This window comes from Rhinolophus sinicus, chromosome 8 (assembly GCF_057876585.1).
Source record: "Rhinolophus sinicus isolate RSI-liver-muscle chromosome 8, RSI-T2T, whole genome shotgun sequence".
Classification (NCBI taxonomy): domain Eukaryota; kingdom Metazoa; phylum Chordata; class Mammalia; order Chiroptera; family Rhinolophidae; genus Rhinolophus; species Rhinolophus sinicus.
In genome coordinates this window covers 7017715-7044790 of record NC_142508.1, presented here as the reverse complement: position 1 = coordinate 7044790, position 27076 = coordinate 7017715, and the positions used below count along the sequence as shown (strand labels likewise).

The 27076-nt window shown below is 37.8% G+C and overlaps 1 protein-coding gene across 7 annotated transcripts in view; it reads right to left on the bottom strand.

Moving 5' to 3' along the window:
* The window catches only part of TPK1 (thiamin pyrophosphokinase 1), a 258145-nt gene that overhangs the window by 128132 nt on the left and 102937 nt on the right, over positions 1-27076 (bottom strand). For 5 of the 7 annotated variants that reach the window (XM_074315230.2, XM_074315231.2, XM_074315233.2 and 2 more), the window contains 3 exons: positions 25938-26010; positions 11079-11174; positions 10560-10601 (listed from right to left, as the gene is read on the bottom strand). In XM_074315230.2, the coding sequence (XP_074171331.2) occupies positions 10560-10601; positions 11079-11174; positions 25938-26010 (211 nt within the window). The remainder of the gene's footprint in view (positions 1-10559; positions 10602-11078; positions 11175-25937; positions 26011-27076) is intronic. The other 2 variants (XM_074315234.2, XM_074315235.2) reach the window with 1 other exon arrangement.

Below are 27076 nucleotides of genomic sequence, written 5' to 3'. Positions count from 1 at the left end.
AGCTATGTAACCACATACGTTACACGACCTCCTTGTGCCTTTGACCATCTTGAAAGGCAGGGCTCATCTATGAAGGTAGGGGACAAACCAAATTTAGTAAAATATTTTGCAAGTTTCCTTTCACGTCTCACACTCCATGTAAGGTTCTCTGGTTTCCACCAGAACAGATTCCATAATAAGCATTTCTATTTTGTTTAGAAAATTAAAAATTTAGCTTCACATTATTTGCCTTAATAGAATCATGACAAGACTGGCTGAGGGATATATAACACCAAAAGGAGAAGCAATTTCATTTTTCTATTGTAACAGTAAAAACCGTTTAATAAACAAATGTCACGTTTTTGTCTATTTGTCCTTAAAAAGATTTAGATACAGAATGTATGAAGTCTACAGCAGGGACAGTGGCTGTCAGCATATTTTAATTACATTTACTTTCTATAAATTGAATTCTGGAGATATGTAAACGGAAAATTTCTTTGTGGCTCTCCCTGATAGATAGCACGACCACATAATTTAACATACAAACTGAGATACTTTTGAAAGTAAAAGGGGGGCATTGTAAATACTTGTACCCAAAATACAGTCATAAACTGGGACTAACCCATGTAAACCAAGACATGTTTGCCCTGCAGTTTGATAATTACAACTAACATAAGCATAGCCAACTTAACAAAATTCAACACGAGTCTCAAAAAAATGTAGACACTATTCTTAACAAGCTTCCCTTAACTTTCTAAGATCTGTACTGTACTCCAGTTAAGCTTGACTAGAATGAGGAAATTCTTTGGTCCAATTGTTTGGCACTCTAATTGAAAGATGGGAGACCCAATGCAGGCGACAAAGGGAAAAGACAAATAAACTGACAAAACCCCGCAGTATCAAAATGTTTTAATAAGCCTATAAAATAATTCCAGTGATTGAGGAGAAGTACGAGACACCAGAGAAATGAAAGATCTCAGATTTTATGGGATCAGAATGTACTGCACTGACAAACACAGAATGCAGCCTCTGCTGATCCGGGCAGCGTGTGGAAACAATACCACTGGGATCGCAGTTAAATTGCAACCAGGCCCAATGAGTCGTGGTTTAATGTAAGCCTGTTTGGGTGAGAAATAAACAATACCTCTTGCACTGGCAAGATCACAAGCCTTCTGCTCACAGATGAGAAGTCTACGGAAACTCAGGATTTTTCTCAAATAATTCTTACCCCATCCTCCCTGCTGCATCTATAATTCAGTCAGCATCGTTCTCACTTGGATAACCCCACTGGTCACCTGCCTGGCTTTCTATAACCAAGTAACCTTCCACTTGATTATGAGAACAAAGTTTCTACATCTCAAATCTGACCATGACAGTGTTGAGCTTCAAATGAAGTACTGGCTTCCCCGGGATCTGCAAGGGCAAGTTCAACATGGACCCCATTTACATTCTAGACATGCGGTAATTCTCGAAACACACCACAAGATGTCAAGCCCCATTGCCTGGGCCAACCCCTTCTCTGCCCTCCCTTGTAAAGGGCGGGATTACTGTAAGTTTTTCCAAAGGATGCCTACCTCCGTCCTCTAAAGAAAATGAACTCCTCTGAACACACAGCATTTTCATTCAACTTTGTCAAACTGTAAACATGCTGTTGTTAAGAAATGTCCTGAACTTGTTTACATACAACTTCCTTTTGGACATGTTATTTTAGAGAAAAGTATTTTTTTTAAAAAAAAGGCAGAGGAAGGGACATATTTATGCCTGAGAGGTGAGCAATGTATACAAGCTTGTTTGCATCCCATGGAAGCAACGATAGGATTTGTGCTGAGACTCCTGACCACTAGAAACCATGATTCTCTGGCAAACACTTGAGCATAAAAGCCCAGGCAGCCATCCCCTTACTGACTGAGCCCTGGGCACTTGTGTCCCTGGGCCTTTCGGACAGCTCAGCTGGGGGGACCCCAGCCTCCGTGTGCAGACTGAAGAAAGTCTAGCTGACCGGTCCTTGCCACCGTGGCTGTAAGTCGGCAGTGGAGGAGGCCAGGAGAGATGCACAGAAGCCATCTCCACAAGGTCCCCTCCCTACTAGTTCCTCGTCTGTTAGCTTGTTAAAGGAAACATGTGAACACAGCACTGGACTCGCAGTATCGCCTGCCCTATGACATCTCAAGCCTAAGAGGTTTACCTTTAACCTTGATACTCAGAATGAAACACCCCCCTTATTCTGGTCAGCCCGTTCTACCTTCCACATTCAGCTGAGTCACCACCATGGGGCTTCTCACCATCCGTCCTGTCAGATTTTGATCACAGCACTGCGGACGCCACATCAGCTCAAGTGCTTCACGGGGGGGGGGGGGGGGGGGGGGGGCATCCACTCCACCACTGGCCGCAGATTCTTAGAGTCATCAACTGGGTCATTCAGTTTGCATTTTTCAACCTACCTACTGTACGTCTCGTGTATACAGGTAACAGATGAACGGTTACAGTTTTCATGCTTTAACTCTTCGGCAAACAAGAAGACCAAGCAGTAGCAAGTATACACTTAAACTCTATTTCCCAAGGTCTCTAATTCTTCCTCAAATTATTGATGAGTACACTGACTACGGAGTTAATTCTTCAAAGAATTGTGTAACTGGTTTTACTATTATTACTGCCATCAGTATTTCCATCCTCCAATTCAGCTTGCACACAACCATTACGTTAGTTTTCTAAATTATTTTATGAACTTCTGTACAAAATACATTAATGGATTACCATTACCTGCAGATCAAAATTCAAATTCTTTATTAAGAGATGAAGATTCTGAGTAAGTTGACCCCAAGTAACCACAGCTGACTGCTGTGACCACTTCTCCTTAGAACTCTTCCTGGGAACACTGAGTTTTTCTTTGTTTACCCTCAGACTGCCATTACGGAGCCGTGAAAACCCTTTAATTTAAGGTACCCCTGGTCATGACGGAGCACAGGACAATGAGTTCAATCTCAGAATAATAATGCGTTTTTGATTTACCCTGGAAAAGACTTTGCATTTTTCAGTTCAACATTTCAAGCCTGATTGTAACAATAGTGCTGTCTCTCCTCACAGATGTGTTCTGGGTACTAATAGTCCTTCATTACCTGGATTATAGGTGCCCAGGTCATATCAATGAGATCCCTGAGGGTGGGACGTTTTTTCCATATAAACAAAACAACAGTGTGATATATATGTAAATATGGAAATGTGTTGTTTTTATCCTTCCCATGTAAATACACCAAGGGATGGCAAGAGCAAATTTGCATGTATTTACATTTTTACATTTCTCTCTATCAGGAAGTGTATACCAAGGAGAATGAGAAGAATAAATAAAACACGCTCTGGAAGGAGAACTGACTCTGGGTGGTGAACACTCAATGTGATATACAGATGATGTATTACAGAATTGAACACTTGAAACCTATATAATTTTACTAACCACTGTCACCCCAATAAATTTTAATTAAAAAAATAAAAACACACTCATGGGTTTCTTCCTTTCTCACTTTCTCTTTCTTTCTTTCTTTTTTGTACGTGATTTTATTCTATTATCTCTGCTGAAAATTAAATGCTTTGAAGAGTCAGAAATATATTTTTAAGTAAAATTACATAGAATCACAGTCTGTATAAATAAATAACATGGATATTATAAAATCTCCTGTAGGTGATTGTGGTCTCCAAATCTTTCACACTGTCAGGATATGAAGATATTTCTACAGAAAAGGAATTCAAAGATATTCCTTTTGAATTATGGGGTCACGATAAATGGAAAGAGGTATAATTTGTGGTTAAGAATGCTCAAAATACCTAGACTAGCATCTTCAAAACAGTTGGTACTTAGTTTAAAATGAAAAAGCAAGGTATGAGTTACATCATATTCAGGAACAATTAGCTATTTGGAAGTAGAGCTAGAAAGAATATTACAATTTGTATTATATAAATGTCCATAGAGGCTGATTGCTTGGTAGATACCCTGTCTGTTTACCTGAAAATAAGACCTAGCTGGACAATCAGCTCTAATGCGTCTTTTGGAACAAAAAAATAAGATCCAGTATTTATTATATTATATTATATTATATTATATTATATTATATTATATTATATTATATTATATTATTATCATATAAGACCCACTCTTATATTAAAATAAGCAAATAAGAACGGGTCTTATATTAATTTTTGCTTCAAAAGACACATTAGAGCAGATTGTCCGGCTAGGTCTTCTTTTCGGGGAAACACAGTAAATGAAAAAATTCAAATCTGCATTCTGGACAACACGACTCAAAAAGCATCAGGTATTTTTCACTCTCACTAAAAATTCCCTGACATACACGATTGCCTACCAAAGTAAAATATTTAGAATGTTTTGAGCACTAAACGACATTCTCCCCACTCTGGAAAATGGGTTATGAGGGACCAGGACATGGAATCTGTATCCTCTTTCTTTAGTCATTCTCCACACTGAGCAAGTGGACAAGAGGCAATTTTCCAAACCTTTGTGCAAACTGATTGGCTTCGGTAAGAAATGCTCTGTCCTCAGAAGATTAGTATTTCTGCACATGTGATCATTTTTTAACAGAAATTGTCCTATCTTGCATCATCATGATTCGTTTTCACCCAACAATATTTCTGGCTCTGCTTCAGCCATAAAATAAGTCTTCACTGCATATTCTTATCTAAAGTGATAAATGGAACTCTTGGGCTCCATGTCTGGATGGAGTAGATTCAGCTCTTTGCAGTACTTCGGGAGCATTATTTTCCCAAAGTTCAGTGGGAGAAAACTCCCTTCATTTTTTATTGACCAGTTTATAATAGGGCTATCAGAGTAGCTGTATTAGATTTTGCAATCTGGAGCAATATAAATAGTTTATGTTAATTACCCCCTTTCCACCTTCTGGGAGAATAGAGAACATTCTGATTGCAAATTTTGCACTCGGTCATCAACACTCTGGTTTCTAGATATGCGTTTGGATCATTTTATAATGTTAAATGAGAATGTTAAAACTGTTACTGCAGTGACATTAATTACTAAAAGCCTATCTCTCATGTGGTAACTTTGCTTCAGCTAATACATGGATATAAAATAGCTCATCACCTTATCATCCCCAGGTGCACCTTAAATTTATAAGCAATGCTACTTGCTATTTTGCTAAGTGTATTCCATATTCATGAGTATCGTAGTAAACTGAGTGCAATGTGGGATAAAATACTTGCTCAATAATAATTTTCTCTTTCTGAAATAATTCCCTTTATGTACATGGATGCTTTAAAAAAAATCAGAATCTTTAGGGTCAATTTTATAGGCATCTAAAATCTCTAATAGAAATGGATGAGGAAATAAAATTAAAATATAATCATTCTATGTCAATTTAGATATTCCCATTTCCTAATGTGTTTCAAAATATCTCAATCCCGCTGTCCAATATTGGGAATTATATATATATATACATTCACATACATGTTGAGAGGGGAAGATACATAGTAGATCCAGGAAAGAAGCTGGTATCTGATTTCTACTCTATGCACCCGGATTTCAGTGTGTCATCTGGTGTTATGGACTAGCACATTGCCCGTGGAATACTAAGTAGAAGTGCTACTGGGAAAACAGACAGTCATGGATGCAGAAAGACATTTTCCCCTTCTGGGCATTAAGACAGGAGGAGGATGGGAAGTGAATACTACAGAAGTCCATCTTCTCTGATCTTCTCAACAAGTTCAACACTGAACTTGTTGAAATATCTAACACAAAAAAAATGTATTTCTATGAATATATTTCTCTTCTGATTCCTTAATTAACTGCCAGTGAAAATATATTGATCTTCTAGGTACATCCCCCATGATAAACAGTAACATCATTTCAGTACTTGAGTCATGACGTAAACTATAAGCAAATCATTTCTTAAAACATACAGATTCTATTATCATTGGGAACAATCATAATTATGGATGTAGGTAGTACCACACGTAATACGTCTTGCTAAGGGATACACCAAATGAAGAGAAATTTTATAACCTAGTAAGGATTTTCAGGATGTTGCCTTATATGTGTACTGTTCTTACAGAAGTCCTCAAGATACAGTTTCCTCCTCTACCTGCAATTTCTGCAATTTCACAGGGCAGTACTGTAAGGTCATCCTACTTCTGCAGAGAAGCACCACACCAACCTTATCTGTAATTCTCTGCATTAACAAGGCATTTTAGCTGGCAAGTGAGTCATCCAACCGAGATTCCTAGCAAGCAGATAAACGTAACCCTTGTCCCAGAGCATACAAAAAGCGTGCTTCTCCTCTACCAGGCAAGGATTAGTCTCCCACAGCTTCTGAGGCAGTGAGCTTTTTATATCCGTAGCAACATTTCCTGAGTCACTTCAAAGCACTGGGTGTATTTATTTTCTCTTGTTGCCAAGCACTATAAAAAAGATTGCTGGTCTCTAAGAATAAGGAAAAACAGAGATGTGAATTCCCCTTTTGAAGGTGTCTCCAAAATGTTCTAGGAAACAGCCTGCCAGTTCACTCCATGCCCAGAAATCTTTTTCTTCTCTCTGCTTCCTCATCTAATACTTAGCTTGCCCAGCATTTGTTCCAGAACCTGAACATATAAGCAGTTACTTTAGCACTTGACAAAGAGAACAATAATGATATTGGTTCTATACAACAAAGCAAGAGGTGATTTGTGCAGAGAAGAGCTGTATATAAACAATCTATTAAAAAATGTTGACTCTATTCTGAAGAGGTGCGCTATAGAATTTTTTATTGTCTGAAGTATTCTAGGGTTACCTGTACATCTGTCTCCACAAGACTGGAGGCTATTTGGGCCTTGGATTTCGGCAGAAAATCACAGCACAGGGACCTAACAGAGGAGGTGCTATCTAAAAGTGTTACACTGACTGGAGAAGATCCCAGAAGCTTCCATACCATCTGTAAGGGGAGGAAATCTGCCTTTGGAGCTCTAAAGTAAACTTTTGACTTTTTTTGGAGTGATATCCTTCAGTGAACCTATGGCACATAATGTGTTTCAGGATCTGAGAAGCTGGAGCACATCTTTCCTTTTCTCTTTCTATCCAGGAAAGCTGCAAAGCAATGGTGAGCTGGACTGCACAACACGTCCCTGTTGGATTCCATCACTAAAACTACGGACACTATTCTCACTGGTTCTCCAGGAAGAGAGGAAGCTGAAGACCTCTCCCAGGAAACACTTCAACATGTAAGGAGTACTCCATTCAATTCAAGTTTCTAATATTAAGAGAATTCTTGTAAAATTAAAATGTCAAAAGAAACAAAGCTATGGTGAGTCCATGAACCTGGGCTATAAACAGTAACTAACTAGTTTATGAGATTTCTATAAATATTGTCTAATTCTAAGATCACATTACTTCAAGAAATTTATTATAAGATCAAAAGATCATAATATGTTCTATAAAATATATTTTAGATATTCTTATATATTTTATACAATGCATTATATAAATACATTGTACAAAATATGTTACAGATCACAACAGCGAAGGGGTCTAACACCATACAATGATTAATACCACTTCTACTACTGTTACGTTTATTAAAAACTGTATGTGGCAGGCACTGAAGCAAATGTCATTAACTATGTAATAACTTGCTGGTATACGAGGTCTGACAATTAAGATCGTGAACTCATCGTAGAACAAGTGCTACACACCTCATTGCTGAATATCACTACAGTCACCTTTGAAGTACTCCCCTTGGGAAGCTATGCACCAACGCCAGTGCCTAGTCCACCCTTCAAAGCAAATTTGGAACTCTTTTCCAGGAATGGCCATCAGCGTTGTCATGTTACCCTTGATGTCCTGAATGTCATCAAAATACCTTCCTTTCAATGTTTCCTTTATCTTTGGTAAAGAAAGAAGTCACTGGGGGCCAGATCAGGTGAGTAGGGAGGGTGTTCCAATACAGTTATTTGTTTACTGGCTAAAAACTCCCTCACAGACAGTGTCCTGTGAGCTGGTGCATTGTCGTGATGCAAGAGCCATGAATTGTTGGTGAAAAGTTCAGGTCATCTAATTTTTTCCTGCAGCCTTTTCAGCACTTCCAAATAGTAAACTTCGTTAACTGTTTGTGCAGTTGGTACAAATTCATAATGAATAATCCCTCTGATATCAAAAAAGGTTACCAACGTTGTTGCAACAAGTTCACAAACTTGTCAGACCTCATGAGTGAGTGTGAGTGTGTGTGTGTGTGTGTGTGTGTGTGTGTGCGTGTCAATATTTGCTTAGGTCCTTAGAAGAAGAATAAAATAATTAACTATAATGTGTAATAAACCTATAGCCTTTATGTAGTATTTAATTTGTAGTCATTGATATTTGTGTGTATGTGTATAAATATAATTCAGGCATTTGCTCTGATTCATAGTACGTATTCAACATCCTGAATCATTTGATTAAAAAATTGTTTAAAAAATGACGTGGTATAAGGAGGCCAAAAAGTATTGAAGTTTTAACAAATGAAACAAGTATGAGTTATAATTTATAAAACATACAGTTGTAAATTAATGGCAACTTTTTTGTCCAAATTTTGTCTAAAATAAAGTCTGTGTTTAAAATATCAGAACTGGAGTCCCTGATTCTATTGTCACATGATACTAGGAAATATCCTAAAGATCCATATTGTTATTTTTAGGACATGATAATCTAGATTTATTTCTGCTCATCTTAAACAATGTACGTCCTACATTTTTAGAAACTTAGAGAAATAACTTTTCATGTTTTCCAGTAAATGCCAGGGTTGAGTTCTCAAGGGTATCACAGCACCAGAAAATAGACTTGTTCTTTGAAGATTCAGGCATATGAGACGACATCCTGATAGTATCACTTAGGACTCAGTTACAGATAAACAATAATGTGGAACCACGAAAGCAAAGCATTACAAAGTCAATGCTTCAAAGAACCCTTCTGCAGCACAAAAGTGAGGGTGAGCAAGTTTAAAATAAATAAATGAATAAGGTAATTCAGGGAAATCCTTTTCTCTTTTTAAATTAATCTCGAATGCTAGAGAGTAAACTCGTCTAGGATAAGGACAGATCCTAATTCAAATCCTATAAAGTTCTAACATGTTATACTTAACGTATTAAATACAAAAACAGCATAATGCAGGGGGTAAGAGAGAATATGGCATATTTTAGGAACAATGAGAAAGAGTTGTAGGAGACGAGGCTGGAGAATGCACTGGGCCCAAAGCATGCCAGGGCTGCGGCAGCCATGGAAGGGCACCGGCCAGTGCCCCCAGAAAGAACTTTCTCCTGGGCTTGGAGGAGGACAGCTGGCTGTCATTACAGCTGCAAGCCCTTCAGGACGCAGCCGAGCACACCGCCCAGGCCACACTCTCCCCTGGCAGGCTCTGGTCCATGACTAAGCACAATGGGCGTCTGGCCCTTTCTGTCCAATGCAGCAGTCCTCTAACAGGTCCTCTGGCTTCCGGCCTCCCCACTGGATTGGCCAAGACTTTGTCAGATTTGTTTCGCAGATCATATACACCTGATTACCCTCTTCCCCAGCTTAAGGCTCTCTCTGGATTTTGGTCTTGTTGAGTTCGGGATATGTTTATTTGTTTTGAGATTCAATGACTGAACACCACATTACAGGTACTATAAATTGGACACAACAAATGAGACTCATATAATTGCATTCCCAGTTTTCAATAACTTCAGTAGAAGCTCTGGGGAAATTGAAACACTGTTGTGAAGATTTACAATTTTTTCCCTAAGAAACTCAAAAAATCAGCAATATCTGGATAAAGCAGATAACTCTCAAAGGGCTGTGTTCTGTTTTCATTAAACAAATATTTAATTATAGCAATTTATTGCTGGGGATAGCGCAATACATTTGGTATAGTTCAAGCTACAACAGAGATGGGAAGTGTTCACTCAATTAGTTTTGCCGCATTTGCACAATGAGCTACTTGCCAATTATGATAGCTAACAAGGCTTTTCTTCAAAGGGAGGAAGGGATCTACTACCTCAACTTAGTACGCACATGCTAGAATACATCTTTCATGAGCTTTGCTGAGGGAGAGAGTTTTGTTCGGGCTGCCTCTCCAGCACCAGTCCTGCCACGTGTGTACAAGCCATGTAGTCTGTCTGAACCACGTGGGGCTCCCACTTCCTGGCCCAGTCCAAGACTGAAGACAAAGCCCACACAGCACAGCCAAGACCATCAAAGAAACAGACATGAGATCTGACTGACCTGTGCCTATAGACTACCCTATCTCACGTGATTCTGGAGGCCAGGATGCAGTGCATCTCCCGTTACATGTCTTATCAAAAGTGTTCTTATGTGCAAGTGTGTTTTCTTAGTTTAAAACTACACATCTGATCACACATCTCAGCTTACCTTCTTGTACGTGCTAGCAAAATAATGGGCAACTGTCATTCAATGCCTCAGGTTTAATTTTGTTGCTTTTCACTAAACACAGACTTAAAAAATTCTGCATACCATTTCAACAAGTACCAAAAAAAATATTATAAAGTACAAAGTTATGTATTAGCTAACCAATGGGATTAAGTACTCGCATGCTAGGTGAAAAATCATTACTGAATACCTTAAAGAGTCCACAAATGAAAAGCAGCATACTCTTCTCTGACTAAAAAAAAGAGAAAGGTGATAGTGTCTTGTTTGCAATGATGACCCATGGGCCAAATCTAGGCCAGTTTTTTGGTTGTTGTTTATTTTGCCCACCCGTTATTTTAACACACATATAAAAAGCAAACAGCTCCCTATGGCAACTGTCGACTACAGATGAACAGCAGCTTCTCGCTTTATGCTGAAAATGAGCTGCCCATTTTGATTACATTGCACAAGACCCACTTCATGTGTGTTGTGGCCTCACCAGTGTAAGGTGTTTGAGTCTGTAACCTCTGATTTAATGTTCATGTTTTGGCAGCTAAGTACAGATTTACTCGATACCCCGAAAACAATCTGACAAGGGAACCAGCACAAAAGTAAATAGTGATCTCTTATTTTAAAAAGTAAATGAAGTTTTAGAGGAGTAAAAACTTTAAACAGGATCTTTGCCTCCTTGGGAATAAGACTCTAACGAGTCAGTAGGCGCACAGCATACCTGCAGGTCTTTTTCTTTTATCTTCTTTTGGAGCACTTCAAGGCACTTGGTAAAGTCAGTATGCTCTTGATCAGGAGTTGAAATAAACTCACATCCCTGTGTGTTCACAGAAGAGAACAGGAAGGAATAAGTAATGATGTCAGCCTTATGAACAAGATCAACCACTAACTATCAGGCGAAGGTAAGGTGTCAATAGAGATACCCTATTATGCCTGCATTATACTCCGAGGGTCAGAATCACTGTCATCATCTTTTTTTATTTCACATAACAGGACATCTCAGGCATGGTGTCACAATATCACAGTATCACAGTAATAGTCCAATTGTGACAATCATTTTACCCAAGAAAAGTACAGAGTCGACTATCTTCATGGTCTTTAAAACTCACGGCTGGGATGACATTCAAGATGAACAGACGAGCTCGGGTACAAGTATTACAAAATATATGCACAGTGAAATCACCCGAAATCACCCGAAATTAAAACTATTTCCAAAAAACTTTGAAATTCTTTAAGCAGACCATCTAAGTTTATTTACATGAATGGAAAAACTAATACTAATATTAGACTAATGAAACAACTACATATTAAGTAAAATCAAGTTAGGTGTCCTATACAATTCCTTTACAGCACCTTTTTTCCTCATGTAAAAAGAGGCATGAAGAGCTATGCCTGTGTCTCTTGGATGATCTTTTGGACATAATGAAGTGAATTTATTGGTTCTTTACCTCTTCTACAATAGACACCTTTTCTAGTGAGAAATACTGAGATATATTTATAAATAGAAAGCCACAGAAGGGCCAGCTTGTTGGCACTAGTGAACTCAGAAGAGTAACGAAACCGTATGTTCAAAACGACATCACTTCCTCAATGTCATACAGAGGCAAAGGTATGTAAAACCAGAGTGTGAGGGGATATCAGACTTCCTAATTCAGGAATAAAACAATTTGTGGTCTCTGACAAACAGCTGAGTAAGGGAAAGTTAAATATAATCTACTATATAAAGTTGCCATTCAAAGAGTTTTCAAGGATACAAAACACCCATAGTGCCTCTTAAATTATTCCAAGAACCATTCTCAGTAGATTTAAAGGTTCTTTTTTAACTTCAAGGTCTGTTTAAATGTGTCAAACTCAACCTGCGCTTTTCTCATTTATGACTGCCCTATAATGTAGTGACTGATGAAAAAATTAATTTCTCATAATTCAGAAGTATATTATGCCCTAAAAGATGTATATGTCATCTTTACAAGACCATCAACATGTACTTCCCTGACCCTAAAAGAACATTGAAATTTACTATAATTACCAAGCAAGGGCATAAAGAAATGGACATGTCTCAGGCTAACACTCCTAAAATAGAAGCTACAAGACTATGCCAGAGCACACGGAAATATGGTCAGGACTGAGGATATTAGCTTGTCACCAAAGCTAGAATAATTAAACTCAAGTTCCCTAAAGGCAGGAATTGTGTTTCATTCATTACTGTTTCCTGTGCCTAGAACCAGTCTGCTACATAGCAAGTGTTCAACAAATGTTTAAATAACATTCTTGAGGAATAAAAATGTATGCTGGTAAAGGGGTAGGAGAGTGTGGCGTCTTATTGCTAAATACAGTCTATAAGACAATGGAAAATTACTTCTTTTAAGCACTGACAACAGAAATAATCACTCCCATAAAAGGAAACAAAATTAAAAAGGCAAATAGAAACAGCAATAAAATAGATGATGAATAGATGGTTGTCTACCTTAAATGTATCTTCACAGAATCAACACAGACCCACAGGAAAAATTACAGCTAAAGAGAACCCAAGAAATGATCTAGTCCCACTATGATATTTTGTAGATTAAGAAAATAATAACGAGAGATTTAAATTGATTTGCCAACCACTTTACAGCTAGGTAGTAAGTAGCATTAATGTCACATCTAGAAATCCTACTTCTTTACTCCCATGAAGTGAGAACAAATTCCTAGATATTTAATAGAAAAGCATCATACAACATCTCTAGAGTTGGTTCCACAGGAATGATACTATGAAAAACAACAACACTTGAAACATATGAGCAAGGCTTCAATAACATCTTACTTTACTCTAACAATTTAAGATGGGCACACAGAAAAGCTTAAGTCAGGGCGTCGAGACTGATTGCCAGCACTGAAAAATTCAGACTGTAGCTAAACCAAGAACTTCTAGAAACTCAGTGTGAGGTGTTTATCAGCCATCCACAGCTTCTTGGAATTCTCATGAGTTTAAATTATTTTCATCTCATCACAGACTGAGAATGAACTCACCAGAAGTGGAAACAGCTCCAACAGCCCTGGCAAGACTGCTGTCAACATCTAGAAGGGAGACCTCTACAACAAAATAGTCACCAAAGGGTGACAATCAGGCCTTCAGCCAACAAAAGATGTTTTCCCTGCTTCTGGGTCTCATGGTGACATATTACGATGTAAACGAGGAGAAATATAAAACTGAACTGATATACTACCAAGATCCTGCAGCCAAAGAAAAATGTAGAAATGCTATAAGGTATCACGCGATCCTCACCTATTATATATTAATACTTATTTGTGATGATTATTAATACAGAATAAGACTCCATTTCCTGGACTCAGAACACTGGACAATGTAAAGAATTTAAAAAAACAAAACAAAGCAAAACAAAAAAATTCACATTCAACAATGCAAGGACCCAAAAGATATAAAAGCTATGAGATTTGGCCAATTAAGAAAGTATATCACTGTCTAGTAAGTTGTTTCTAATATTAGTTTCCTAATAGATATACATATATTTTACCTTAAAATATACAGAAACCTTCCAAAGCATGAACTCCAAATCTCTTTGAAGCAATCTTAATATACCAGTGTTTAAGTGCAAACTTTTGTTGCAACTACTATCTTGGATTTTTCTCAGTTGCCTGAAATATAATTTTTTTAGGATCCAAATTATTTTATGAGCCAGCGGGTGGCTCCAATCTTGCACTATGCATTTTTCTTATGTAGTTTTTACAGTAGAAATTTAAATAACTCAGTTCTAATAGTAAGTTCCCTTCATGAATACAACAGTTTTTCAAGGTGGATTATTATTTCTTAATATTACATTTCATTAACCTTGCTTTGTACTAGAATTTAAAAGGGAAGACTTGAATCGATGTCACAAATTTCAGTATGTGTCAACATCAAGGGTATTCTATTTGGTGCAAACCTGTAAAGAATCTGTTGAAGACGAGGAACCACAATGCCCACTCCATCTCCTCCAAACCATACCCACATAAAAGGAAAAGCAAGGAGAACTGAGTAAGTTAGAACTCATTTAAAAACTCTCTTCCAGTGTGTTGAATGATACCCTGTTTCCCCAAAAATAAGACCTCGCCGGACAATCAGCTCTAATGCATCTGTTGGAGCAAACATTAATATAAGACCCGGGCTATTGTATATTATATTATATAAGACCGGGTCTTATATTAATTTTTGCTCCAACAGATGCATTAGAGCTCTTTGTCCAGCTAGGTCTTATTTTTGGGGAAACAGGGTAAGACTTCCTTATCAAGTCTTTCTCTCATCCCATAAATCAAAGCCAGGAAAAGACACACATAAATTTGAATATAAATCAATTACCAGAGGGCCAAAAAACTACTATTTGGGGGCTTACTGCTTTACTAAATAATGCCATGTACAGAAGAAATAGGAAACTACAAGATCCTAATAATATAGCTGAGTGGAAAAAAAAAAAGAATACAGTATGTGAGAGAGACTGGCAGACAGGTGAGCGGAGGCATACAGAGGGCTTCCTACCATACGTCACACTGTCAAATAAGTGCCTGAAGGTCAGTCCGTCTCCTTTTCAATTGGCAGTGTGGGCATTCTGACTGGAGAGAAGCTCTGTTTTCTAAACTCTGTAGTACACTGCAGTGAGAGACGTCTATTCAGAAAAATTACTGATTGATTTCATTAGCTGCTCCTCAGTAGAAGAAAACATTGCACTGTTGAGATCATATCATGATGGAAGATACGTAATAACAAATTGAAATAATTTGCCATGATTAAGGAAACACCACGAGTTCATATTAAGATGATAGGTGCCGTACGGTCCAGGAAGACAAATTTAAAAGCAAATATTAAAGGTGCAAAGATGTAGAAAGCTACACATAATGTAAATTAATCCTATTGTCAACATGGTAATTCATCAGATTTGAGAAGGCTAAAGACTAGAACGAAGCAAACGGACCTAAAGTAAACAGAAGTAGTACTTCACATGTGAGAGAATATACTCAGGGAACAAATTAACCAAAGACGGGGAACAAATCATACACACACATATGTGGGCAAAAATTCATGTCCAGCAAAGCCTTGCCAACTCCTCTGGGAACACAGATCTTCAGTCAGGAGAAGACTCAATGCCCCAGAGGAGAGGGAAAATGACTTCTAAACATCAGTTGTTAGGATAGTTTCTACATATATCAAGCAGTCAATACAAGTTTGATGGATAGACAAATGATGCATGGATTAAAACCATTTCTCTCCTCATGGGACTAATAATATGTTTCCCTACAATATACACCTGGATAAACCAGACAATGAGTCTCACACAGAAAAGCAGCCCTGATGTTATTTTTTTCAGGCATTATGCTATTGCTGCCATAAGGACATTATGTAACACTTTTGTTTTAGGGCAGATTAGTAGATTGTTAAATGGTCATAATATTAGTGCTTCATATGCATTTAAGTAAATTAAAACACAACAACACATTAATGTTAACCAAGTTAACACCCGATCAGGAAAAGCGAAAGCAAACGTACATTGAGGCTAACAGATGCAGCACTATATAAAGCATGGCATAAATCATTCAGAATATTTTTGAATGAGTTGCAATTTATTTGTTAAGAGAAAGACAAATGACAAGGAAACAAACTGGTATCGGGGACTTGGTAAAAAATTTAGCAATAAATAGTTTTCAGAACATGCCCCAGAATGGTAATAGTTCAGCTCAATTTCCAATACTGCCGACATCTATAGCTACACAAAACATAAAAATATATGCTCGACTGTATGATACTAATCACAGCAAAATCACAAATCATCGAAAAAGGATAGGTTTATGTTCAGTGTGGTATACTTACACGTTTTAAAAAGAAAAAAGTTTCAAACAATGAGGGTTATGGTAAATGCTTAAGTTAACTCAGTAATGTTATTATATACATTCTTAATAGTTTGCTTTAAGGGTATTAATATATCTTATTAAAATGACCAAATAATTGAACTATGTAAATTTATTAAATCTGCCTCATGACTATTAAATGTTCCTATTGTAGTGGCGTTAAGCTATAAGCTCCACGCAGGTGCCCAGTGCAGCTTTTGTTCATTGCTGCATCCCCAGTACAAGACCCCAACACAGCACCTGGCGAGCGGGAAGCATTCAATAAGGACAAAGTCACTCATAAAGGCTTGAGATACACGATGGCTCCTGCCTGGGGAGCAGCAAAGTCTTCGTGTAAAAGGCCAGCCAGTAATTCTTTCAGGCTTCCCAGGACCCAAGACCTCTCTCCCACCTCCTCATCAAAAGGTATCTACACACAAGACATAAATGAGTGGGGGTGGCTGTGTTCCAACAAAGTTGAAATCTGAATTTCATATCATTTTTATGTGTTATGAAATATTCTTTTGATTCACCCCCCCACCAAACATTAAAACATGTAAAAAGCATCCTTAGCTTGCCACCTGGACCAAAACAGACAGCAGGCCAGATGTGGCCAGTGGCTGTAGTCTACCAACCAATCCCTCATCCCAGCCCACAATTAGTTGTTATGATTCTAACCCCCTAGCACATTCAGCGTGCAAGGAACTGAATGTGAGGAAAACGGTTCAGACCTTTCAAACATCTCTCTGCACCTCCTTTTCCTCACTGGCACTGAATACGCAAACCAAGCTACTGAGGGTCCATGTCATCAATCACGCCCATAGATCCCTGCACGCGGAGCACGGAAGGAGAATCTCTCGGGGCATCAGATGCCGCAGTCAGACCCCTTCCATCAAAGCTCACCACAGTAAGCAAACTGTCATCAGTGTTCCCCGCAGAGCTGTGTGTGGGTGTTTACAAAGCTAGTTTTGAGTTTACTGACAACTGAGAGAAATGATTACAAGGCAATGAGTGTCAATAATCAACCTCATTTCAAAAGACCAATGCAAAAACCACTTGACTGTCGTTCCCGATCACTTAATTTACTGTTTGCCAATAATTTAACTAATATAGGCTAATGAGTTTTTATAATTAACATGCACAAAACCTCTCGGGTTATACTAGTTATACTACGCTGTCTCTTCTGATACTCTTTCATGGGAAAGACAACAGATTGTTTGAAAAAAAAATTGTAATAATATGTCAAGTGTTATTTCATGCACTATATCCATAGCCTCACTCAACAAGAGGCAAGGAGTTAAGTCTGGTGGAAGCATTCTCAAATTTGCTGTTAGCTTATTCATTTTTAGGTGAAGTCATTTAGTGTCCATCCCTCTACCCAGGACAAGAAAGGACTTGTGTAAATTATCCTACAAAGATTTTTATGAAGTTCTGAGATTTTACTATAACTTTATGGGCTGATTTTATAAGGTAAAGAATTCAGAAGTGTTATTTCCTCCTAGGCACCATGCAAACCAATTTAAAAAATTTATTTGGAGTGACTTACATGTAGCCTCTCACCTAGTCTAATTAAATATGATGTGTATATAGTTAAAAAATGTCAGATGCTTTTCAATCAACTAAGATTTTTTTCCTGACAAAATATAATCTAATTCTCTGAAAAATCAGGTAATATTCCAAGTATCTAATCTTAAAATTGGAATGTTGAAATTATGATCTATTGATAATTAACTATCTTCCCCATTAAATGAACAACATTAATAAGAACTAACATCCGAGTTACCCTTTGTGTTATACGGGCTATTCGTCACTTTGTATGAATTATGTTCTTGAATCCTACAATAATTGTATCAATGACCACATTTTCACATATGCAGACTGAAGTTTAGAGAGATTAAATAACTTACTCAAATTAACAGAGCTGGTAAAGACACTGCATGTTATTAGAAGCCCGTACTCTTAACCTAACATATTTTGTATTCCACTCTGCTTAATTAAACTTTGAGTATTTGGGAAGGTTTAAACAGAAAAATGCCTTTATAATTTAGACTGAGCTTTTGGGTAGTTTTCTTTCTCCAGTTTTAGAACCTGACAATCCTTTAGCTCTTTAGCAGACACGACTCAGTGTTGCTTCCACACAAGACGAAGGCTTAGAAAGCCTCAGGGCAATCTGAAACCGGGCAACGAACATTTAGCTATCCCTCTCTCCCTTTTTTCTGCTTTCCCAACTCATTACATTATCGCTGTATTTATCATTGTATTGATGACAAACTTTACTTTTTCTTTTACTATTAAACATACTATTATGATCAATATCTCTGTGCGTGTTTATTTCCAGTTATTTTCTTAGCATTGAATTCTAGAAATGAAATTGCTGGGGAAATGAGAAGAAAAGTTATTTTTCTTTTGGGATCCTTGACAGATGTTGCCAGAATGCTTTGTAGGAAGGCTGCAAAAAGCTGTATTCCTACTGGTAGTAGATGAGGGTGAAGAGTTTATTCTTTTAAAACATAACAGTAGGAAAGATAATTCATCATGAATTTTTACTGCAAATTAATTCAATTTTTGTACTTGCTTCTTAATAGCAAACAAAGATCAGTTTCATTAAGGTAAAGATGACTTCTGTTGGAGACGAAGGGAAGAGAAAGAGAATTCTGCCGTGTGAAGCAGGGATGTGGCTGGATCTGGTTCAACTAACCGAGGACTTAGAAGCTAAAGGACAGTGTAAGATGAATGAACATTTCTGGGAGGGGAAATAGGTGTCACTCAACTGGGTAAAGAAAAGGACACCAGAAGCTACCAAAGACCATCTTTCAAGTTGGCTCTGAAAACATGAAATATAATTTCCTATCCCATCACAGAAGACTATTTATATGGATTATTTTTTGTAAATAAGCAATGATAAGAGTTTTACTATGTCTTAAAATTCTGGCTCCCACACATTTTATTTTCCTCTCTTCAACTGCTGAAGTTGCCTTTCATCTTATATGTAAAAGCACAGGATGCACTTAAAAGATATTTGGGGGAGATATATTTAAGAATTGTTGAAAATCGGCATATGTTAAATTTTTAATAATGAGGCTCCATAATCATTCATTAAACTGAATTGACTGGAACTCTGTAGTAAGAAATTGCCCACCAGATTAAGAATGCAGCGGGCACAGAGCAAAATGACACATACTCTGGATAATCAATGATACAGATCTAAAATTAGCCCAAACTTCTCCTCAAATTTGCTAAAAAGGGGAATAGTCAGATAAAGCCAACTGGAATCTAAATGATCTATGCTCCTCGATACAGGTATGAAAATCGTCCTCTTACAAAGATGTAATGACAAAGTTACCTTTTCCCACTTGCCTCGTTCTTGTATAAAGCATGCCGGGTAGATTGCTCCTTCAGTTTTATTTACCAGCCTTCTAAAGACATTTCGACTTTTCCAACTAAGGAGATTTTTTTTTTTTAAATCATCAAATGACAGCCTACTAGTAACAATTTCCTCAGCAAGAATGTCACATGATTAAACTGTAAGTAACAAATTGCCTCTTTCTGGTTTTCTAGATGGCGTATGAAAGCACAAACATGGTTTAACCTTGTGCCAATTCTCCAGTCAATGCCAAACATAAAGAGACATTCTAATCTAGTGTACCCTTCCCTGGCCAGGGTGCTACAAGATAACTGTTCCTTTCAACAGGACGCTGAATGAAAACTATAGCATTTTAGACAAGAAAGTTGCCACTTCTATCAGTGCATGTCAGAATTCTTTGTGGGAACAGCCCGAGTCTTAAATGAAGGTTTCCTTCCTGAGAGTGGAGCGCAAGTTCTGGATGGAAGAGGGAGCCCCCAAGAGTTCACACAGCAGGCTGGAGACTGCTATCCTTAAAAAGGCCAGCTTGCCAGGTTGGCCCTTGGCTGACATCCGAGAACTTGAATGGTAAACAGTTCCCTACACCGACTTTAAAAAGCGTTCCCTAAATGCTAGCAGTGGTTCACTGCGCCTAAACGTCTGTAGGCTGTATGCTGGGCACCTGCTTGTTTTGCTCTGGAGTCTGCAGTTTTGGTGCACGCTACCCATGGGGTGCCACCCGTATGATTGTGGTCACAGGTCTCCAGGGAGCTTCCCTGGTGACACTACCTCCCCTTGGTTGTCACAGTTGGATTCATCACAACCTGTGTGACTGTCCCAGAAAAGGACTCTGGGAACTTGTGACTGGTGTCTCCCGACTTTGCCCTCGTGCGCCTTTTCCGTTTGCAGATTCTGCTTTGAATCCGTCTGCTGTTGTACATCAAAGTCACGAGTGTGACTCCATGCCAGGTCCTGTGAGTCCTCCTAGCGAATCACCGGACCGGGGGACTGACCCCTGAAACAAAGAGCTAAAGAGACGCTTCCTTCATTACAATGTCTGAATAAGCTTCTATTAATATTTGTAACGTTCCTGTGAGCATTGCGCCCCAGGGATCTGCTCTTTGTCTGGGCGCCATTCTTTCAGGACCACTGTGAATAAGCTGAGGAAAGAATCAGCCTCCACCAGAGGCCTGTATTGTGTCCCCAGAAAGGCAAGGACGTGGTGGGGAACGTGTGGAAGCACTGAAGGGGTGCTGCTGCTCGATTACTTAGAACTGAGCAGAAAAAGGAAAGTGAACTACTCACACAGCGGAAAGGAGGCCATAGAATGTCCTCTGCGAGTGACCCTGGTCCTCCCTTGGCTCTGAGAAAACTCCCTCCATTAAACTAGAGGATTCTGGGCACATGGTTAGAAAAAGCTGGGCCCCTGGGGCCAGAGGCCTGTTCGGCTCCCACTTCAACCATGTCTAGCCATGCAAGTTTGGGCAAGGCTCCAACTCCTTTTGCTTCTGCTTGTCTTTAAAATGTAGATATGGCTCTGACCTAATCAGGTTGCAAGGATTAAATGAACTTATAAATGCAAGTACCTATAAAAGTGGTTGGTAGATTGTAAACACTTTTTCAAAATGGTTGGCTATCATTTTCCACGTTGTATTATTTTCTCTTTACAGCATTTACAAGGAGAAAAAACCTATATGGCTTCTTGAAAAGTTTCTGAAACAGTGAAACAAGCTTACAAGCATCCACATACATTTAAGCCAGGTTGGAAACCCACGTACTGCAGTAGGTGTTGTGGGTAAACGGGGGCGCTGCGTGGTCAGATTCGCTTGACAAACACAAAGGTGAACACAATTACTAGATGTTTGGCTTAAAAGGCTGTTTTGCACACTGAATTTCCAGAAGGGGCACAGAGATGTCCAATGTCACAAACTCATTTGGTCATGGAAATCTTTTTTATGCCAAGTATCACGTGGCAACAGTGCTTGGCTGCTCTAGTTCTTAAAGGAGTTTGAGATAACCTGCTTCACGCAAACACAAATGAGAACATACTCACTGCCGGGGGCACCAGGAGAAATGCCCATGGACTTCAGCTTCTATAAAGTCACATATGAACAGGGACAGGAGGAACATTATTATAAAACTGGTTATATTAAAGCTCTGCAAGGCAAGTACAAAGGAAGGACCAAACCCAACAGTTATAAATGGGGAACAGTGACGGGGGGAGATCAATAAGTAGGGGTTCCCTGAGCCAGATGAATGGGGGCAGAGAGAGTCCCAGAGGCCCTGGAGAATATAGAGTAGGTGACTGATACCTTGCAGGCAGGTGCCAGGAAGGACATAGGAGAGGCACTTGGGAGTTCTTAAAATGTAAAGGGCATATGCTCTCCCCTGTAAATGCCTTAAGGTGTTAAACAAACTCAAACAAGAGAGGCTTTGAAAAATACAGACAATATGAAATAAAGTCAATTTGAAAGGGCTGTGATTGAAGCGAGCATAAGAATTAAGGTATATTCAGGAGACAGTTTCTCATAATGTAACTGCCTGTCTCATCACTCCCTCGGTGAGATGCTAATAAGGGTGAACTAACCAGTTTTAAGAGTATAAAGTAAAGAACCTGTCACTCAGCTGTCAATAGATAATGCCCTTAACAAAGCCTTTATATTATATTTCAGCATATCTTAATTCGTCTTAATGCTTAAGCCTAAGAGTTACTATACTCAAGGCTTTTTAAAAAAAGAAATATACCCATAAATGGTGCTGAGCTTTATATATTTCGTATAGCTTCCTTTGTTTGGCCTAATAGTTAAACGTGTTAACGTTTTACAACTTCTAACAGTCCAGTTTGCCATTTTCTCTACATTAATTAATTTTACCAAATCTGAAAGTTGTTGGCCTGTGGCCGGGCAGAACCAGGAAAGAGACACAGCTAAAAGTAGAAAATAACAAGATTTGTGAGATTAGGTAGACCAATGCAGATGTTTTTAACTGAAAATTAAAAACATCTATAGAGGTTCTGTGAAATTTAAATAGAATTGCACCTAAGGCATTATCAAACTCCAAAAGATATTCTAAGTGAGTTTGATTATGAATTACATCTCGAATCATAAACTCTACACTTATGGATATGACCTGATTAGAGATCTTTTTAAAAGCAGCGCTACTGAGAGTAGTTATTAAAAAGTTCTTGAGGACACAATTTTAGAAGTAGATCCCACCTTGTAGTAAAATAGTTCTTCAGTGCTTGTAGAGCACGTCTACACGTATAATATCATTTGATCATTATTATAAGTGTGTGAAAAAGCCGGAGCTATACTCAATAATTTCATTTAAGACTTGCTAAGACTTCCTTGTATGTAAACTAACAACGAAAAAAATAAGTCAGAGTTCAAGAAAATATAATCACTTTAGTATTTACAAAAAGCTAAAACCTAAAACGCACACTAATAGCCAGACTAAGTGTTAGTTATTTGACACCCCGCCCGAGTACTATACTAATCTATACCTCCCACCCTCACTATTTGAGAATCCGTGTCTTTAAATTGTTTTTAAAACACAAGCATTTCCAATATCAGTAGTCCATTTATGAAAAACCAGACATTTCAGTCAAATGTCAACCAGAAGACAATTTCCCATTATTTTGACTAAGGAAAGTTATATTCAAACCCAAATCCCCAGTTTCCTACAATGTAAACAAACAGCTTTGTGGCCGTGACAGCCATTATGAAGAGATGTAAAACGAGGCGCGATTTTCTGCTATTGTATTAGGTTGGTGCAAAAGTAATTGAGGTTTAAAAGGTTAAAAATAATGACAAAAACCGCCATTACTTTTGCACCAACCTAACATACAACATTTATAGCATCTTATACTTATTGAAAGGAACACAGGTTCGAGATGTTAGACATAATACCCTTATCTATCAAAAGTAGTCTACAAAAATTTGGGTACGGCCATGCCCGTGTTAGATGACAATGAGAAAATATTGCCAAGAAACACTGATTTAATAAAAGATATTCTTTGATAATTCATGGACTTGCCTAAAAAAAAAAAAATAAATCTTATTTTTCCCAATTCTGAGAAAGATATAATGAAAGACGAGGAAACAAAAATCTGCCTGGATGTCTATCGCCATTCACAGTTTACAGTGCTAGAAATACCTGGTGGCCTAGAATCCTGCCTTGTCTGTCATAGAAAATTGGTGGGGTAGCATCAACCCAACCTCTCTGCTACTCTCAGACATCATTTGTATTGGGAGAAAAAAAGTTGTATGAATATATGTTGGCTAAAAAATTTCACTGAGTTTAAATTTCTTTTTTATTTTGGTTTCCTCACTAAAGCCCCAGGGGCAGCTTCATTGAAATGCAGACCAGGTAGGAGAAAAAAAGTATAGCGGGAAGTGGAGATAACCTCCTTTCATTTGCAACAGAGCAGCTTAAAGACTGCTTAAATTGGAGATAATGGCTTATATGAATGCGTGTAATGCTGCATTAACTTGCTGTCATTATCATCATTATTGAGACTGTCGCTAAACATTCAGCGTGACCTATCCAGGGCACATTAGCTCTACCAAAGACATCAGCCATGCCTGCCAGGAACATATCCAACACGCTCAAAAACAGTTAGTTCTCACAGATATATGAAAAAGCTGGATTGTACTGTATCAACTTACAACTATGCAATGTAGGCATCAGAATATGCAGCTAATCCTGCTCTAAAAACTAAAACCTTAGCAAATATAAATTAGCTTTTGAGGTTAAAAAAAGAACTGAAGCAGAAAATACAAGAGAAATTCATCAAAACGTATTAACTCAAAATGTTCCTTTCTACCTGACCCCATTTTGCCGCATTCAGAAATTAAAAAGCCGACCTCCCCTGATTTCCTGACATTTCCTCATCCTCTGCAGGAATGATCGGCTTGGCACCTCCAGTTGTGCCAAGCAAGCAGCGCTTAAAAGAGGAGGCAAAAGTCCCATCTGGCTAGATCTTGAACTTGTTTCTAAGTCTGCTTGTCCCTGCCTCTCCGGCTGTTTCTCATGCTCCCGAAAATATGATTAATATCTATGAATTTGTAAAACTCTGCATTGTAAGCAAGTCTGAGGGCTTTCCATCCCGATGAGGTTGAGGAATGGAGTTAATGAGAAGTGAGGCTGCAGGGAATGAACAGAAAGATGCCAGTGTTAACTTAATTGAGCATGAATATCAAACACTGACTTGGGAACAGTCTTCGTTTACTGATGGGAAGTCTCATCAGCGAGCTGGTGGGCAGATGGGACGTACACAGGCCGGCATTCACTGTCGGCCCAGAGTTCCCGTATCAGAACAGCCTAACGCTATAAACTTGGTACTTTAGCTTCCCTACCTAGAATCACACGTTTCTTTTTTTTTCTCTTCTTTTTCTTTTCCCTTCTTTCCTTCCTTCCGTCACTCCCTCCCTCCCAACTTATTTGCTTCATTTTGTAAGTTTTCCTCTTTCTTCTCTTGAATTTATTTCATCAAGCCCCAAGCCTTAGAAAGAATTTAAAGTTTTATTATTTCAATAACTGCTGTTTCTTGTAAAAATATGCATAATTTGCAAATGTCACTACAGAATAACACAGAGGATGGTGTTGTGGATGTAAGAATTGCTGAGACTGTAATTTTTATTTTTAAAGCCAGGCATTATCCTCTAAAGCCAGTGAAAGCGTGAATTATTGATCACCAAAACACTTCTGTGTGTCTTCCATCATTCTCAGTTAGATCATTTTTATGTTCTTAAGTGGCAAGTTCTCGGGAAGATTTTCACAACAACAGTGACAAAACAGCACTTTAATAAGATGTAGGTTACTGTTAATTTCAAGTTGGATTCAGAACTGGGTAATAACAGTTTCAAGAAAACTAAATATTAAAGGAAAAAACTGTAGTTCTGTAATTATGCATTTTCATAAAAATGCATTTACAAAGATGTTTTTATTAGTTTACAACGCAAAAAAATAGACACAACTTAAATGTAAATCAGTTGGGAATTGGTTAAGTAAAATACAGTACATTCCTTAAATGAAATTAAAAGTGACTTGTGAAAAATATGTAATACCCAATGAGGATGTGGACAGTAATAGTATATTATTAAATTAGCCTATATAAACTATAAATGCATTTAAAATATATGTGTTTGAAGGGCTAAGCATTTATGCTTATCTGATGGTGATAGAATTTTTAAGAGCGTTTCCACTTGTCATTTTCTAAATTTCCATTTGAATGTGTATTACAATTGCTATAAATTTTTTTCAGTAACCAATGAGTTTCTGAATCCCTACACATACACCAATCCCTACACAAACCAGAGAGAACATAGGAAAAGCAATCAGATGAGAAAGATCTTAAATACAGAAGTGTTGATGGTTTACCTTACTGGCGTAGTAGTCTCTAACGTCAGGCCTAATTGAGTCAAAGTCTCCATTGATGAATTCAGGCAAAAAGCTGAAAGAAAGAGTTCCAAGTAAGTCAATTATTAAGACTACTTACTTGATAACCATTAAAACTCTGATTATAAGGACCAGAGGGAGAACTAATGTACACAAAAGTAAAAAAAATACAGTCTATTTTCACAGTGAATGGGATGTCATGTGTTACACTCCTGGTTTCAGTACGTATGATTGAGGGGAATTCTATACATCAAACTAATTCATCAACTTAGTCAACATTAAAATTGCTTTAAAAAATAAAGATTAAAGAAAGCTATTGGTTTAAAAAACTCCCAGTTCAAAAACCCTAACACAAAGACTCAATATTTATATTTACTTTCTACATATATACAAATCTTTATATTGCACACCCACACAAGTTCAGAACTTTCAACAGATTTGAACAGAACAAATGATGATGTGAATTAGGCATTCTTTATAGCACAGGAGTCAAAGACATTTCCCCAATATCCTGTTGACATAGTTCTAGAAACAGGAGTCTTTTAGATAATTCTGAAATATTACAAAGCTCATGGTTACTAAGTAGAGGGAGAACATTCCCCAAAATGGATGTTTCTATCCAATTATCTTATTTCTCGTCTCTACCATTTATATTTTTTCAAAACTCATTTCAGAAAGCTTACCTTACTCTATCTACATAAACCATCCATTATTATTTTTACATAAAACATCTACATGACCTGGCAGAATTTCTTCCCACTTAAATCACCTAACTGTGGAGAAACAAAACTTTCCTGGATTTCTCACTGCTCCTGCAAAAACAGCCCTATCCTCCCGAAGCTCCAAATGTATATGATATAAAGAAGGGAATGTTTGCTTTCACATCCTCCAGAATATTCTTCTCTACACATACCATGAGAATGAGCTCTGTAGGCTTTTGTCTAGTTAACTGTTCTGATTCAAAAGAATAAGAAAACTTCTGTATGTCTTCTCAAGAGGGCCCAATTGTTACATAATAGACCAGGTCCCTAGTTAAAGGGAGAATGGCACTTTATGGCAATTTATGGCACTTTAATGGCAATTTATCTAAGTATTACATGTCAAAAGAGATGAAGCCCCAG